Source organism: Schistocerca cancellata, chromosome 2, assembly GCF_023864275.1.
Source record: "Schistocerca cancellata isolate TAMUIC-IGC-003103 chromosome 2, iqSchCanc2.1, whole genome shotgun sequence".
In the NCBI taxonomy this organism is placed as follows: Eukaryota; Metazoa; Arthropoda; class Insecta; order Orthoptera; family Acrididae; genus Schistocerca; species Schistocerca cancellata.
In genome coordinates this window covers 666,658,215-666,674,510 of record NC_064627.1, presented here as the reverse complement: position 1 = coordinate 666,674,510, position 16,296 = coordinate 666,658,215, and the positions used below count along the sequence as shown (strand labels likewise).

Below are 16,296 nucleotides of genomic sequence, written 5' to 3'. Positions count from 1 at the left end.
GCCTAAGTGTGTGGCCCTCTCCCCAACCTAATATTCTGTTTTAAATGCCAGCACTATGGGCATACTACTCTAGGGTGTAAGGGAGAAGCTACTTTGAGTAAATGTGGTAAGGATGCCCATGAAGGAGTTGGTTGTTCATCTTCTCCGAAGTGTGTAAATTGCTCTGGAGACCACCCTCTGTGGACAAGAGACTTCAGTGTCTACCTAGAAGGAAATAAGATACGATAGATTGAAACAAGAAACACATCCTGTATAGTGAGGCTAAGAATATCTATAAGACCATGCAACCTCTCACATTTATTACATAATTTGTTTCAACCCTTAAAAATCCTATTCTGACAACCAATGCTTGTACACAAATGGAGGTCTTTAGTCTCAGCACTACCGCCACTTACTGGATGGAGCATTACTTGAACGGAAGCCGCCTAAGTGGACAGTTGACAGGGCTAACCACACACTCTTCAGCCAGCTGTTTATGTTTGAACATTGATGCAGCATCAAGGAATGTGTGGAACAAATCACATGAGTGATCCACCATGTACCTTGGTGAGCCACAGAATGACATTCAGCTATCTGCATCAGGCATGTGGCTCTACAGAGATCTAAATGCCGCCTAACAGCAGACAACCTTGCAGCCTTTTGGGACGCAAGAGCCAAGGCTCAACATGTCGTTAAGGAGAGCAATAAAAGTTCGTGCAAGCATTCCTGGACTTTGTAAACAAATCCACTTGTTCTACAAAAGTGTGGGAAGCCGTCATTGTGATTTCTGGTAAACGCAGTCTTTTACTAGTAACAGCACTACTGAAACAGTCATCTGGAGACATCACTTAAATGATGAAGAGCATTTTGTGTTGCCTATTGCTAATTCCATCCAGGATCTGGCATCCTACCACTACCATATGACTGTAGAGATGTGCCAGTTAGACTTCAGACCCAACAAGTCTGAGTCTTACAATTGTTCGTTCTCCATGTGGGAGCTGGATTTGGCACTGTCTGAGGCTCTTGATACTACACCTGGTCACGACCAAATCTGATACTGCATGCTTCAACAATCACAAGCAGCAGCAAAGGAAATCCTCCTTGCATGTTGTAATTTAAAATGGCAGACAGGCCACTTTCCTGACTTGTGGAGAGAGGCCATTCTGATTCCTGTCCTCAAACCAAGAAATAACCAAATGTTTACCAGTAACTACCGAGGCATTGCCTTAATGAACGGTATAGGAAAGACCCTGGAATGAATCTTTAACCATCATATTGTCTGGGTGTTAGCAACTCCTAAGCCACTCACAGTACGGATTCAGGACATTTAGATTCACTGTCAACAACTTGACCCTGCTAGAGGCGGATATTCTGGAGGCTTTTCTATGTACCCATCACTGTATTCTTTGACAGCTGTAAGAGACCTGAAAGCCAGAACCTAGAAGGCACTGAATATCTTAAAGGGCCTGAGCCACAGTCTTGGTAAGCAAATAGGATGCGCCTGCTCCAGTTTTATGGGGTTTTCATGCTATCACAGCTAGACTATGGGGGCACAGTGTATGGATCCGCAAGGCTTCCATATCTCAAAATTATTTACACTCTCTGCTATGAGGGGATTCAGTTGGTTACAGGTGTTTTAGGACAAAACCTATATCCAGTGTGAGGCTGAGGCCAAGGAACCACCACTCCAGTAGTAGCACCTTATGCTCCGAATTCATCTGTACACCATACTCTTGCTCTTCTATCTCTGGAACACCTTTCCTCCAACAGTCCATGAGCAAAAAGGCCATTTGGGATCCACATGCAGCACTTGGCTGGAGTCACTTGGTGTGGGACAAGTACAACCCCAACTCCAGGGTGTTAACCACCTGTCACCCTGGCAAAGGCCCAAAGTAATTTTAGATTTATTGCAGTACAGGAAAGGTACATTATTTTCTGACATTATGTTGAGCACCACAACTCTATAGCTGTATCTATGGATAAATCTAAACAGTGGGATTCCGTTGGTTTCTCTTTTGGTTTCCCCAATCTCATCATCAAGATCTAGCTGCCTCAAGACTTTCCTGGCTTTGATGCAGAATTATATGCAATCTTGTGAGCACTTGAGCAGATGAGAAGTGTTTCACATGGTAAATTCCTGTCTGTTCAGATTACTTGAGTGCCCTTCACTCCCTACAGTGCTTGCACCCAACAAACAAACTAATCCATAATATCCAGAACACCCTCCTCCAGCAACATAGGTCGGGGTGGTGGTGTCTTTATGATGGGTGCCTGGGCTCATGGGTGTTGTGGGGAACGAAAGGGTGAGTGTAGCAGCCGAGGAGGCATGTCGTGATCCTCATTTAGTTCAGTGTGCCACCCCCCTGTTTTAATCCCAGGTATAGCACCTTTCACCCTTTTTTCCATTGTCTTAAGGTTTGAGAGAGAGTATGATTGTGTCCTTTCATAGGTTTACTCCTTACTGTCTGATAAAAGTTATAGACATTTTATCCACATTCGCTTCTTTTAATATTTGTAAGGACACTGATAACCCACCAAAATATAGTTCCATCTTATTTTCTGAAATCCACTCATTCAAGTGCTAATGACTTCCAGGCTTACACTGTCGTTTAACAGAGATCAGCATAATCAACATTATTGTATATAGTATTCATTATGCTACTTATTATTAGGAGACATGCTGTGCAAGGTAAGAGTTTTAAATGATATTTTCACTAAATAAGACAGTTACCTAAATTTCAATAAGGAATGATCAAAAAGTTTCCATTTGAAGGCCTTACAGTTGAGAATTGGTATGCCAGTCAGTCATCCCACTGATGCACCGGGATGAAGACACGCAGTCTGACAGGAATTGTCGACCTTTCAAGACCTTTTTTAAGGGACCAAAGGCACGATATTTGTATGGAGGGAGATCGGTACTACAGGGTGGGTGCTGTGGTGTCTCCCAGTCGAGGTTGGCCTCACAGATTGATCGTCATCTCGTGTCAAATCGCAACTTGACACACCATTCACAACAGCGGTTTTCAACAGACATGCATTCCCATATACTTTCACCATTCTCGGATAAATGTCTATCAGTATTTATCATTGGACAGCCAAGGAAAGAGTAACAGTTCATTGGTCCTGCTTGGATGCATTTGGTAATAACATCACCATAGTTCACATATTCACATTTACCGCATGCACGTCAGAAAGCCGCAAATGCCACATGATCCTTTGCCTATATGGTTGTGCTTATACACCCACAATGGAGTCTCATTGCATTGGACATACACTTCAGCAACACCCTCAAATGAAAACCTTTTGTTTGCTCCTTACACTTTCATGAAATATGTTGAGTCATATTTGGCCGAAATGTCTCCCATTTAAAAAAATCTTTTTGATAGTGGCAATAAGCAAAAATAAATATGTTTTAGGCATAATGTAGTGTTAGAATTCCTTAAATGATTAAATGGAATTATAGATAGGAGTGTTGTTAATTTCCTCTGTATGAAAGGAAAGTTTGTTGTCTACTTGTAATATGAAGTTCTGTAAATATTACAGTGATGGATCAGTATTTAAGAACAACATTAAATTCTAAAAAAAATAATAGATTTTTCATAAATACATAAATGTTGAAGCTTGATGTGAGGCCTTATGACAAAACTTAGTTAGCCACACTTACTGTAGTGGAAGCTGGGAGCTGTAAACGCAGAGAATGTACCATGTATGACCCTTTGATTCTTTAATCTGCAGATATGTTTACACAAAATTGTATTGGCATGAAGGTTGAAATGTAGGTTCGAAGTGTAAGAAACTATAATTACATTTAATATGCATTGATATTAAGATTCACAGCATCATAGGAACACTAGTACTCCACATAGTTTGTTTTTTACTCTTCTCGCATGTAAAGTATTTGTTATTAATATTGCTTGTTTTTTGTATGTTCAAGCTTTCAGAAGTGAAAACTTCCCCTAATTTGGACTGAACTCTCCAGTACAATAGTCATTGATTTCTGTGGTCTTTATTTGTAAAACAGCAGCAGCTGTGGATCCGTGGCGTGCAGTATCGCCGCATCAGATTGGTAGTAGCACTGGAGCTGTTCCAAGACAGGTGGCAAGTGGCATGGCAGTTGGTGCCGTAGCAGGAGGGGCAGCAGCAGCTTCTGTGGCAACCGCTGCTACTGTGCAAGACCCTTGGTCACCTGCTACCAACACCGAACACTCGAGTCCGAGTAGTACAGCTGGAGACCTTGATGAGTTTGACATCATTACAAATCGTGCAAGTGCCAGCACCAATGCCAACATGATCAACAATAACGGTATTTTTGTTATTCATATCACAGCAGAATTTTATTATTATTATTATATATATATATAAGACTGCACTGTAGTTCCTTCTCTAGATTGTTGCACAGATGACAAAATGGTAGATATCGAAATAGATGACAGAGGGATAGAAAAACAATTAAAATCGCTCAAAAGAGGAAAGGCCGCTGGACCTGATGGAATACCAGTTCGATTTTACACAGAGTACGCAAAGGAACTTGCTCCCTTTCTTGCAGCGGTGTACCGTAGGTCTCTAGAAGAGCATAGCTTTCCAAAAGATTGGAAAAGGACACAGGTCATTGCCGTTTTCAAGAAGGGACATCGAACAGATGTGCAGAACTATGGACCTGTATCTCTAATGTCGATCAGTTGTAGAATTTTGGAACACTTATTATGTTAGAATATGATGAGTTTTCTGAAGACTAGAAATCTACTCTGTAGGAATCAGCATGGGTTTTGAAAAAGACGATTGTGTGAAACCCAGCTCGCGCTATTCGTCCTCGAGACTCAGAGGGCCATAGACACTGGTTCCCAGGTAGATGCCGTGTTTCTTGACTTCTGCAAGGTATTTGATACAGTTCCCCACAGTTGTTTAATGAACAAAGTAAGAGCGTATGGACTATCAGACCAATAGTGTGATTGGATTGAAGAGTTCCTAGATAACAGAACGCAGCATGTCATTCTCAGTGGAGAGAAGTCTTCTGAAGTAAGAATAATTTCAGGTGTGCTGCAGGGGATTGTTGTAGGACCATTGCTATTCACAATATACATAAATGACCTTGTGGATGACATCGGAAGTTCACTGAGGCTTTTTGCAGATGATGCTGTGGTGTATCGAGAGGTTGTAACAATGGAAAATTGTACTGAAATGCGGGAGGATCTGCAACGAATTGACGCATGGTGCAGGGAATGGCAATTGAATCTCAATATAGACAAGTGTAATGTGCTGTGAATACATCGAAAGAAAGATACTTTGTCATTTAGCTACAATATAGTAGGTCAGCAACTGGAAGCAGTTAATTCCATAAATCATTTGGGAGTACGCATTAGGAGTGATTTAAAATGGAATGATCATATAAAGTTGATTGTTGGTAAAGCAGATTCTAGACTGAGATTCATTGGAAGAATCCGATGGAAATGCAATCCGAAAACAAAGGAAGTAGGTTACAGTACGCTTGTTCGCCCACTGCTTGAATACTGCTCAGCAGTGTGGGATCCATACCAGATAGGGTTGATAAAAGAGAGAGAGAAGATCCAACGGAGAGCAGCGCACTTTGTTACAGGATCATTTAGTAAACGCGAAAGCGTTACGGAGATGATAGGTAAACTCCAGTGGAAGACTGCAGGAGAGACGCTCAGTAGCTCGGTACGGGCTTTTGTTGAAGTTTCGAGAACATACCTTCACCGAGGAGTCAAGCAGTATATTGCTCCCTCCTACGTATATCTCACAAAGCGACCATGATGATAAAATCAGATAGATTAGAGCCCACACAGAGCATACCGACAATCCTTCTTTCCACGAACAATACGAGCTTGCAATAGAAGGGAGAACCGATAGAGGTACTCAAGGTACCCTCCACCACACACTGTCAGGTGGCTTGCGGAGTATGGATGTAGATGTAGATTATTATTGTTGTTGTTGTTGTTGTTGTTGTATCTGCCCTATTTAGTGATTCTCAGTTGCTTTAGTATCACTACTGACGGAAGAACTTTACCCAATAGCTATTTATTCCATATTATATTATCTCATGGTTAACTTTAATATTTTATGATTATTTTTTAGAGATCAGTATGTTTTTTTAAAATTATTACTGTTGTCATTTCTGCACCAGCATCTCACTATTGTGTTCAGAGATGCAGTGCAGTAGTTGCTGCCCCCCTCCCCCCGCTCCTTATAAATTCCTTGACATGTGCCAGGAATAGCTGTTATAAAAGTAATTCAAATGTTTTTGTTATAGACTTAAAAAATACAGTTGTGACACTCACGCAAATTTTTGTTATACACTGTGATAGCAGTGCACCATATGTATAGTGAGCTACACTGTTGAATACCACATCTGATTAATGAGAACAGCATCACTAATACTGATTTGTAACATGGTTTGTATAGAAGGTAGTGTACGGAGTGCAATAAATTGTAGCAATAATAAAAATAAAACACTGAAGATCCCAAAAGGTATTAAAAGCACATTAAGGGACAGTTTAGTTGCAATTTCCTCATAACCCAGAGACATTTACTGAATAATATTTTCTTTTTAAGAACAAGAAATACATAGTAAACATCAGAATATGTGATGAGTGGCAGAAAGACATCATATGTCTTTGGTTTGTTTACTACGCTGTGAAATAAACCTTTTATGAATTAGTAAAATAAGAGACTGGTGTGGAATGCAGTACCTAAATTATTCACTGTAACAGATAAACCCCCATTACTGGCCAAGCATCACCAAAAGAAAACACTATATGGTGATTTCTTACATAAAGATATGTGAAACTCAGATGTTACATGGAATTCATATTATGTAATGTTGTTCAGTACATAGCATGGTGATTCAGTGGGTGAATCTCAAGACTACCAGTTCAGATGTATGGGGTTCAATCCGCAGTCACAACTATAATTTTTTCTCTCTTTTCACTTCTGCTAAGTTTTTGTTGCCATGAAAAATGCCACCATGGTCCAGAGTCAATGTTAAACTGTAGATACCCATTTAACTGGCTGAACAAGTCTCTTCAGAAGTCAGAGGAAGGCAAGGGCATAATCATCTCAAACATCATGTAATAATGAAAACATAATCTGTATGAAATAAGCTAATTCTTATCAAGTCAGTTGTGCAGATAACAAATGTAACAGAGATAATTGACAATTAACTCTTGTTTTTGTTTTATATAGGTCTGTGAACTGTACATAATACTGTAATAATATAATAATAATAACGGTGGTGGTGGTGATAAAATAAAACATTGAGGTCATACTAGTTCAGTACCTTACTTCAGTTTATATTGTAGGTGGTGGTGGTGATAATGTAATTTGTCATTGTTTAATTCAAAAGTGATTTTTTATAACTGTTCTTCTTCAAATGAATGTGGAACATGCACGTTTGACAGGTCTCTAATTTGTAATTCATATAGAAAAGTTAAAGTTTCTTTCTCAAAAGAAGCCAAGAAATTTCCTCCCCCCCCCCCCCCTCTCCCCCGCCAGTATATGGGGGGGAGAGCATTTACTTAAAAAGTTGCGCCATTAATTGCAGCCTCTTAGACATTTTGTCTATAAAATCTGAGATAAGAATAAAACTATGTTGTTTGCAGTACTTCTGTTAGTGGTATTATGGTGACCATCCTTAATGTTTAGTGTGCCATGAACCAGTCTCACACGGACGAAAGCTTGGTATACATGAACAGAATAAAACATTTGTTCTGAAGGTAGTAATAAATCTCTCAACTTTGAGCCTAATGCTTCAAAAGGCGCAGAGTTCAGAACTGATGTGTCTTATAACAAGCCACCCAGAATAACACAAAATAAACTAAGTGAACTCGTAGAGATTCGGAACTATTAAATGCTCAACTTCTAATATTGCACCTACCAATCTTGTGGCATGTATTAATGTTAGAAGGCTTAATGGAAGCTATTGCAGTTACTTACAATCCTGAAGAATGGTTACTGTTCATCAACTATTCTTAACACAGCTATGCTTTTCCATTTAGGTAAAGAGCCACTTTCAGTGCCTACTGAGTCTGCAGTTCATGTGGGAATTTTCGATGCCCTTACGATTCTTGCACTTCTACCAGGCATGCAATTATGTTACATTTTATGAGACAGCCATTCACTGCCTTGTGTCTATCTCAGTGGGACAAGTGTCTAAACTGCCAAGTTCAATACTTCTAACATACATATACTGGTTTCTGTAATTATGCTTCTGGCTTGTTTCTTTTTGAATGCCTCTTATAACAGTAGTGCAGTTCCCACAAATACATACAGATTTTAATGTACAAAATTAGTCACTTTGATTACAGCAACTGTTTCATGTTAAATACAGGGTTATTACAAATGATTGAAGCGATTTCACAGCTCTACAATAACTTTATTATTTGAGATATTTTCACAATGCTTTGCACACATATACAAAAACTCAAAGTTTTTTTAGGCATTCACAAATGTTTGATATGTGTCCCTTTAGTGATTCGGCAGACATCAAGCCGATAATCAAGTTCCTCCCACACTCGGCGCAGCATGTCCCCATCAATGAGTTCAAAAGCATTGTTGATGCGAGCTCGCAGTTCTGGCACGTTTCTTGGTAGAGGTGGTTTAAACACTGAATCTTTCACATAACCTCACAGAAAGAAATCGCATGGGGTTAAGTCGGGAGAGCGTGGAGGCCATGACATGAATTGCTGATCATGATCTCCACCACGACCGATCCATCGGTTTTCCAATCTCCTGTTTAAGAAATGCCGAACATCATGATGGAAGTGCGGTGGAGCACCATCCTGTTGAAAGATGAAGTCGGCGCTGTCGGTCTCCAGTTGTGGCATGAGCCAATTTTCCTGCATGTCCAGATACACGTGCCCTGTAACGTTTTTTTTTCGCAGAAGAAAAAGGGGCTGTAAACTATAAACCGTGAGATTGCACAAAACACGGTAACTTTTGATGAATTGCGAATTTGCTGCACGAATGCGTGAGGATTCTCTACCGCCCAGATTCGCAAATTGTGTCTGATCACTTCACCATTAAGAAAAAATGTTGCTTCATCACTGAAAACAAGTTTCGCACTGAACGCATCCTCTTCCATGAGCTGTTGCAACCGCGCTGAAAATTCAAAGCATTTGACTATGTCATCGGGTGTCAGGGCTTGTAGCAATTGTAAACGGTAAGGCTTCTGCTTTAGCCTTTTCCGTAAGATTTTCCAAACCGTCGGCTGTGGTACATTTAGCTCCCTGCTTGCTTTATTCGTTGACGTCCGCGGGCTACACGTGAAACTTACCCGCACGCGTTCAACCGTTTCTTCGCTCACTGCAGGCCGACCCGTTGATTTCCCCTTACAGAGGCAGCCAGAAGCTTTAAACTGCGCATACCATCGCCGAATGGAGTTAGCAGTTGGTGGATCTTTGTTGAACTTCGTCCTGACGTGTCGTTGCACTGTTATGACTGACTGATGTGAGTGCATTTCAAGCACGACATACGCTTTCTCGGCTCCTGTCGCCATTTTGTCTCACTGCGCTCTCGAGCGCTCTGGTGGCAGAAACCTGAAGTGCGGCTTCAGCCGAACAAAACTTTATGAGTTTTTCTACGTATTGTAGTGTGTCGTGACCATATGTCAATGAATGGAGCTACAGTGAATTTATGAAATCGCTTCAATCATTTGTAATAGCCCTGTGTATAATGTGGAACAGACTGAAGGTTGTGATCAGCTAGGAATGTGGTTTTTTTGGCAGGTATGTGAAGTAAACTTCTAATACCATAAGCAGTTTGTTCAACCAGAATCAGGTTATTAGAATGACTAGGAATTGGTTAATTTTGAGATCCACACTATTGTAAAAATTAGCACATTAATTTTTAGAGAAGACTATTAATGAATGAATGACTCAAAAGCTGTGTGTAGGCCTGTGAGCAGACTGCATACAATCTTTGACATGCTGTAAGAATAAGAGCATACACTGTAATGTAATACCGTATGAATTGGCTAACACTATGGAAAAAGTATTTTTGCGTGGTATTTTTTTAATTCTGTATAAAACAAAAAAATCTTAGTTTAATTCAGTTGACTGTTACAGATTAATGAAACGTTGTTCTCTCTCTTCAGGAGGAACATTGTCCCCTGATCCATTTGACTTGACTGGTCTAGGGGACTCATTGTCAGAAAACATGCAAACCACAGCCAAGAAAACGCCTCAAAGCTTTCTTGGAGAAAATTCATCCTTGGTAAATCTTGATAACCTTGTAACCATGAATACCAAGCCAGCTGCAGCAGCACCTTCTCCAGGTAAGACTACTATCCTGACAGATGTTTTCAGAAAAAAACATTCTTTCACTTACATTTATATTTGATGTCAACAAATGTATCTCTTTGAGAAGTGATTTTCTTGTTATCGCCAATCTGCATTATATATCCACTCTGCTTCAGCCATTATCAGTTACTGTACTACTTTTAGTGTCATTTCATCAGCATTACCAGATTTGATGTGACGTGATTTGACCGTGGCAGGACGTTACTGATATCCGGCAGTTCTCCCGTGTTTTTATGGAACATTACCAGATTTACTTGAACGATGTTCCATTACCCTTGCTCAACTTTTTGTAGATGTTTTCTTATCTCTTCAACACACTATCCATTCCATTCATCTGCGCTTCCAGGTCCTTTACTGTTTCTTGACAGAATTAAAATGTCATTGGCGAACCACACAGTTATTATTGCTTCTCCCTGATGTTTAATTCCCTTTCGAAATTTTTTCTTGGTTTCCTTTACGGTCTGGCCAGTGTACACATTGAATAACATGGGGGATAGGCTACAATTCTGTCCCACTCCTTTCTCAGCTGTGGCTTTCCTCTCATGTCCTGTGGCTCTGATAACTGCAATTTGGTTTCTGTACAAGTTGTAAATAATCTTTTGTTTCCTGTATTTTATCTCCACTACCTTTAGAAACATTTCTGCTTTTGCAGGTCATTCAGAGCATCTTCCAAAGTTCTCTTTTCTCCCACACACTGCCATTCAACGTCTCCTCCCAATGCAGTTCTCATAAGTTCACATCTTTCTTCATCTGGTCTCTCCATCTTGTTCACAGTCTTCAAGTTGGTCTTCATCCAGGTTCTTTCCATTCTAGGGCTTTTCTTGAAAATCTTTCTGGTCCCATTCCTTCAATGTGGCCAAACCATTGACGCCTATGTCTCTCCGTAGTTTCTTTTAGGGACTTCATGTGTAGGGTGTTCCATATTGTTTCATTCCTTATTCTGTCCCATCTTGTCTTACCCAAGAGCCCTCATAGAAAGCACATCTCTGTTGCTTGTACAGTAAAACTTCATTTATACGTTTTTCACTTACACGTTTTTGAGTCCCAGTGAAATATCTACAGTGTGTACGAGTTATGATGCAGTGTTTCAGAGTGGGTTGCTGGGAAGTAGATTGGTGATGCTGATATTAGACTACAACAACAAGGAACTTTGTCAAAGTTAGGCATTGGTCAAATTTTTTCTTATCATATCTAGTGCATCGCCTTAGATTTGATCAAAGGAAGTGTTCGTCTTATGTTTATTGCATGGAGAAATCAACTGCTTTGAGCGCTAGTAGCATTGCTGCAGCTGTCTGACACACAATGTTTTTCAATATGACTTCCAAATTTACATGGTGCGTCACATACACAGGGTGGTCCATGGATCGTGACTGGGCCAAATATCTCACGAAATAAGCATCAAACGAAAAAACTACAAAGAACGAAACTTGTCTAGCTTGAAAGGGGAAACCAGATGGCGCTATGGTTGGCCCGCTAGATGGAACTGCCATAGGTCAAATGGATATTAGCTGCGTTTTTTATTACATATTTGTGTAGTATGTAAAGAAATATGAATGAATGTTTTAGTTGGACCACTTTTTTCGCCTTGTGATAGATGGTGCTGTAATAGTCACAAACATATGGCTCGCAATTTTAGACGAACAGTTGGTAACAGTTAGGTTTTTTAAATTAAAATACAGAGCATAGGTGCATTTTAACATTTTATTTCGGTTGTTCCAATGTGATACATGTACCTTTGTGAGCTTATCATTTATGAGAACACATGCTGTTACAGCATGATTAACTGTAAATACCACATTAATGCAATCAATGCATTTGGCAATACGTGTAACGACATTCCTCTCAACAGCGAGTAGTTCGCCTTCCGTAATAATGTCTGCACATGCATTGACAATGCACTGACGCATGTTGTCAGGCATTATCGGTGGATCACGATAGCAAATATTCTTCAACTTTCCCCACAGAAAGAAATCTGGGGATGTCAGATCTGGTGAACATGCGGGCCATGGTATGGTGCTTTGATGACCAATCCACTTGGCATGAAACACATTATTCAATACCGCTTCAACCACACGCAAGCTATGTGCCGCACATCCGTCATGTTGGAAGTACATCGCCATTCTGGCATGCAGTGAAACATCTTGTAGTAACATTGGTAGAACATTACGTAGGAAATCAGCATACATTGCACCAGTTAGATTGCCGTCGATAAAATGGGGGACAATTATCCTTCCTCCCATAATGCCGCACCATACATTAACTGTCAAGGTCACTGATGTTCCACTTGTCACAGCCATCATGGATTTTCCGTTGCCCAGTAGTGCATATTATGCCGGTTTACGTTACCACTGTTGGTGAATGACGCTTCGTCGCTAAATAGAATGTGTGAAAGAAATCTGTCATCCTGTAATTTCTCTTGTGCCCAGTGGCAGAACTGTACACGACATTCAAAGTCATCACCATGCAATTCCTGGTGCATAGAAATATGGTACAGGTGCTATCGATGTTGATGTAACATTCTCAACACCGACATTTTTGAGATTCCTGACTCTCGCGCAATTTGTCTGCTACTGATGTGCGGATTAGCCGTGACAGCAGCTAAAACACCTACTTGGGCATCATCATTTGTTGCAGGTTGTGGTTTACATTTCACATGTGGCTGAACACTTCCTGTTTCCTTAAATAATGTAACTATCTGACGAATGGCCTGGACACTTGGATGATCTGATCCAGGATACCGAGCAGCATATATAGCACACGCCCATTGGGAATTGTGATCACAATAGCCATACATCAACACGATAGCGACCTTTTCCGCAATTTGTAAATGGTCCATTTTAGCACGTGCAATGTATCACGAAGCAAATACTGCCCACACTGGCGGAATGTCACTTGATACCGTGTACTTATAAGTCTGTGACTATTACAGTGCCATCTATCACAAAGCAAAAAAAGTGGTCCAACTAAACATACATATTTCTTTACATACTACACGAATATGTAATAAAAAATGGGGTTCCTATTTTAACAAAAACACAGTTGATATCCGTTTGACCTATGGCAGTGCCATCTAGTGGGCCAACCATAGCGCCATCTGGTTTCCCCCTTCAAGCTAGACGAGTTTCGTTCTTTGTAGTGTTTTTGTTTGATACTTATTTTGTGAGATATTTGGTCCAGTCACTATCAATGGACCTCCCTGTATAACAAAACTGCTGAAAATATTCGAGGCATATGAAGTACTGTGTAGCTTAAGCCATCTCGATTACAAAAACAGAATAAGAATTGAGAGCTATAAAAAAATTGCGGATGCTATTAGCCGCGAAGTATGCCCAGGAGATTCCCCTGAGAATGTAAAGGAGAAAATCTACAACTTCTTTGGAAATAAAAATTTTACATGACTGCAGTACGTATTAAATTTATTTGCCTTCATATATTCCTCCTTCAGTGCGTTATAAATACCATGAAACATTTCTAGTATTAATTTTGTCAATGTGCACTGCAGCATTAGAGCGCTATACTGGTAATGTAAACTAGAGTAACTAGAAATCGCATTATTATGGTAAATCTGTCTTTTGCGTATGTAGCATTTCTGATGAGAGTGTTCATAATATGAAGAGCCACTTTCTTGAGCACATATTGAAATGTACTCTTGTCCATTCCCATAGAGATTTTCATGTGACTTTACGTCCTCAACTTGCAGCTCCCATAGCAAATTTTATATTGAATCTCGCTGTGTAGTCAAAGGCATCACTCAAATATGTTTCCTTTTCTTCTGCTTATCTTGCAAATACAATAACATTGCAGTTGCAGTGCACGCAAATGCAGACCAGGTATAATTTTACTTACGGCGTCGGTGGAGTTGTGTGTTGATGTTGGCAACGACCATTCATTGCTGGGAATTCATTTCACCACAAAGTAAATGATTAAATCTGTTCTTGCTCTATGATTGACAGATTGTTGTATGTACCCTTGTGTGCTCAGTAAATTAGTTATAAAATGAACATTTCGTAACAAAACATTTACATTATATGAAGATAGTGTTGCCAGCATCAGCACACTACACTGCTGATGCTGTAAGTAAAATTGAACTGCAGAGAACAGTATTAAGTCGTCGTCGGCCATTATGAAGGAACTTTGATGAAATACCAGGTATGTCCACAAAGAAAGTTCCATTTGGTTTTATAAAAAAATATGTACAGGTGCAGAAAAAATATATATTGTACAAAAATCTACAGCTATTAAACTACTTTTCTACATAGCTTCCGAAATTTTGTAGGCACTTGTCATAGCGTGGCACAAATTTTTGTATGCTTTCATCATAGGCCGCCTGTGTATTCACCAAGTGGTAACATGTTCTTTCAGCTTGTCATCATCGTTGAAGTGTTGACCACCAAGGACAGATTTTAGTTGTAAGAAGAGATGAAAGTCACTAGGAGAGAGGTCCAAGCTGTATGGAGGATGATCAAACGCATCCCAGTGAAATTCCCATAAGAATTTTTTGGTCACATTCACTGTGTGAGGTCAGGCATTATAATCGAAAAAAAAACACCACCTTTCGACACTAATCCTTGGCGTTTGTTCTGTATTGCGCGGTGCAATTTCTGTATGGTCTCACAGTAACCATGTGCATTGATTATGTGGCCTCATGGTAAGAAATCAGTAATTTCCAAGAATGATTGCCTATCGAAGTTGCGGGGTCCAAACGATACTTACCAAACATGCGATAGGGTAAATCGATCATGCGAGTCGCGTGGCGGGCATTATGAGTATGTCTAAGGTGGTCACTACAGCAACAACAAAAGAAAAGCATTACAAAAATACTTGTAATTTCTAAGGATACGTCGTCAGTGTTATCATCATGTGACAGTCCATGTGATGTATGTGCTACAGGGACAATTCCCTTTTTCCCATAGCTAGGATAAACTCTGCCAATATCACGGGCAAGAATATCGGCAGTGTGTCACATGCATTAACTTTCCCCAGCAAACGCAAATTGTGGAAGTGTAAGTACTGAAACAAGTACAGTTCGTCTCTTTGTCGGGGATGCCCTTCTCTTTTTATGGAAGACTTAACAGATTTCCAAAGCCGTTCAGTATTCTGGGTGTGGACACTGGGGTCATCCGAAGACACAAATCCACAGAATGGTTCATGAATTCGTGGTCGAACCCTTCAGCTTTCAGAGTCTTGTAAGACTGAAACCCGTCTGTTATAACTTTATTACCAGGCAGTATGAAGTGTTTCATGAGACCCACTAAAGTGACCTTGTCTTGGGACAATACTCTCACAATGAAACACTTCCGGGACTCTCTTTCTATTCCACCGAATACCCAAATGTGATCTATTTCACTTCGTGAAGATAGTCCTCTCTGGTTCTTTCGTCTAGCTATATGAAATTCGCTCCACCAATTGGTACGCTATCATTTGTCACTACCACATAACAGACTTCTCGGCAAAATCCGAAGTAGTCACAGTTTCTGATGCTGTTGCTTGCAACGTGTAGTCTCGAATCCAGCACGATAAAAGAACTACGCTTGTCCGAATGGATAACTTGGAAGAGTCGAACCACATATTTTTCCTGATACTCGTTCATTTTCTGCACTATCCACAATGAAATTGCAACGGCATTTTAGTGTCGACACTCCTCTTACGAAGTTTTACAGACTCTGCAGCACCACAGTCAACACAGTCCCTCCTTCCCTCGTCTGGCAAAACTCTATATTTTCAGCAGAAAGGAAATGCATGGAATTAAGAGTTTTCCATGTCAGAGAGTCTGGGGAAGAAACTTCAGGAACACCAGACAACACTCGCTATCGACAAAAACCGTCTGGGTTTCCCAATCAAGTCACAAATAATTAGGGCGGAAATGTAATGCAGATGAATTAAAGGAACAACAAAAAACAGATAAAAATGACGATTACAAATAATTAATCATAATGCTCGCCACGAGACTCTCATGATAGATATACTACCTCACTTTCAATATGTATCATTTGGAGCCCACAAC

General features: G+C 40.1%; 1 protein-coding gene across 10 annotated transcripts in view; it reads left to right on the top strand.

Annotated features, from left to right (window-relative positions):
- LOC126162377 (epsin-2) overlaps window positions 1–16,296 on the top strand; it is a 169,338-nt gene that overhangs the window by 120,137 nt on the left and 32,905 nt on the right. For 8 of the 10 annotated variants that reach the window (XM_049918843.1, XM_049918840.1, XM_049918841.1 and 5 more), the window contains 2 exons: window positions 4,001–4,282; window positions 10,088–10,267. In XM_049918843.1, the coding sequence (XP_049774800.1) occupies window positions 4,001–4,282; window positions 10,088–10,267 (462 nt within the window). The remainder of the gene's footprint in view (window positions 1–4,000; window positions 4,283–10,087; window positions 10,268–16,296) is intronic. The other 2 variants (XM_049918842.1, XM_049918839.1) reach the window with 1 other exon arrangement.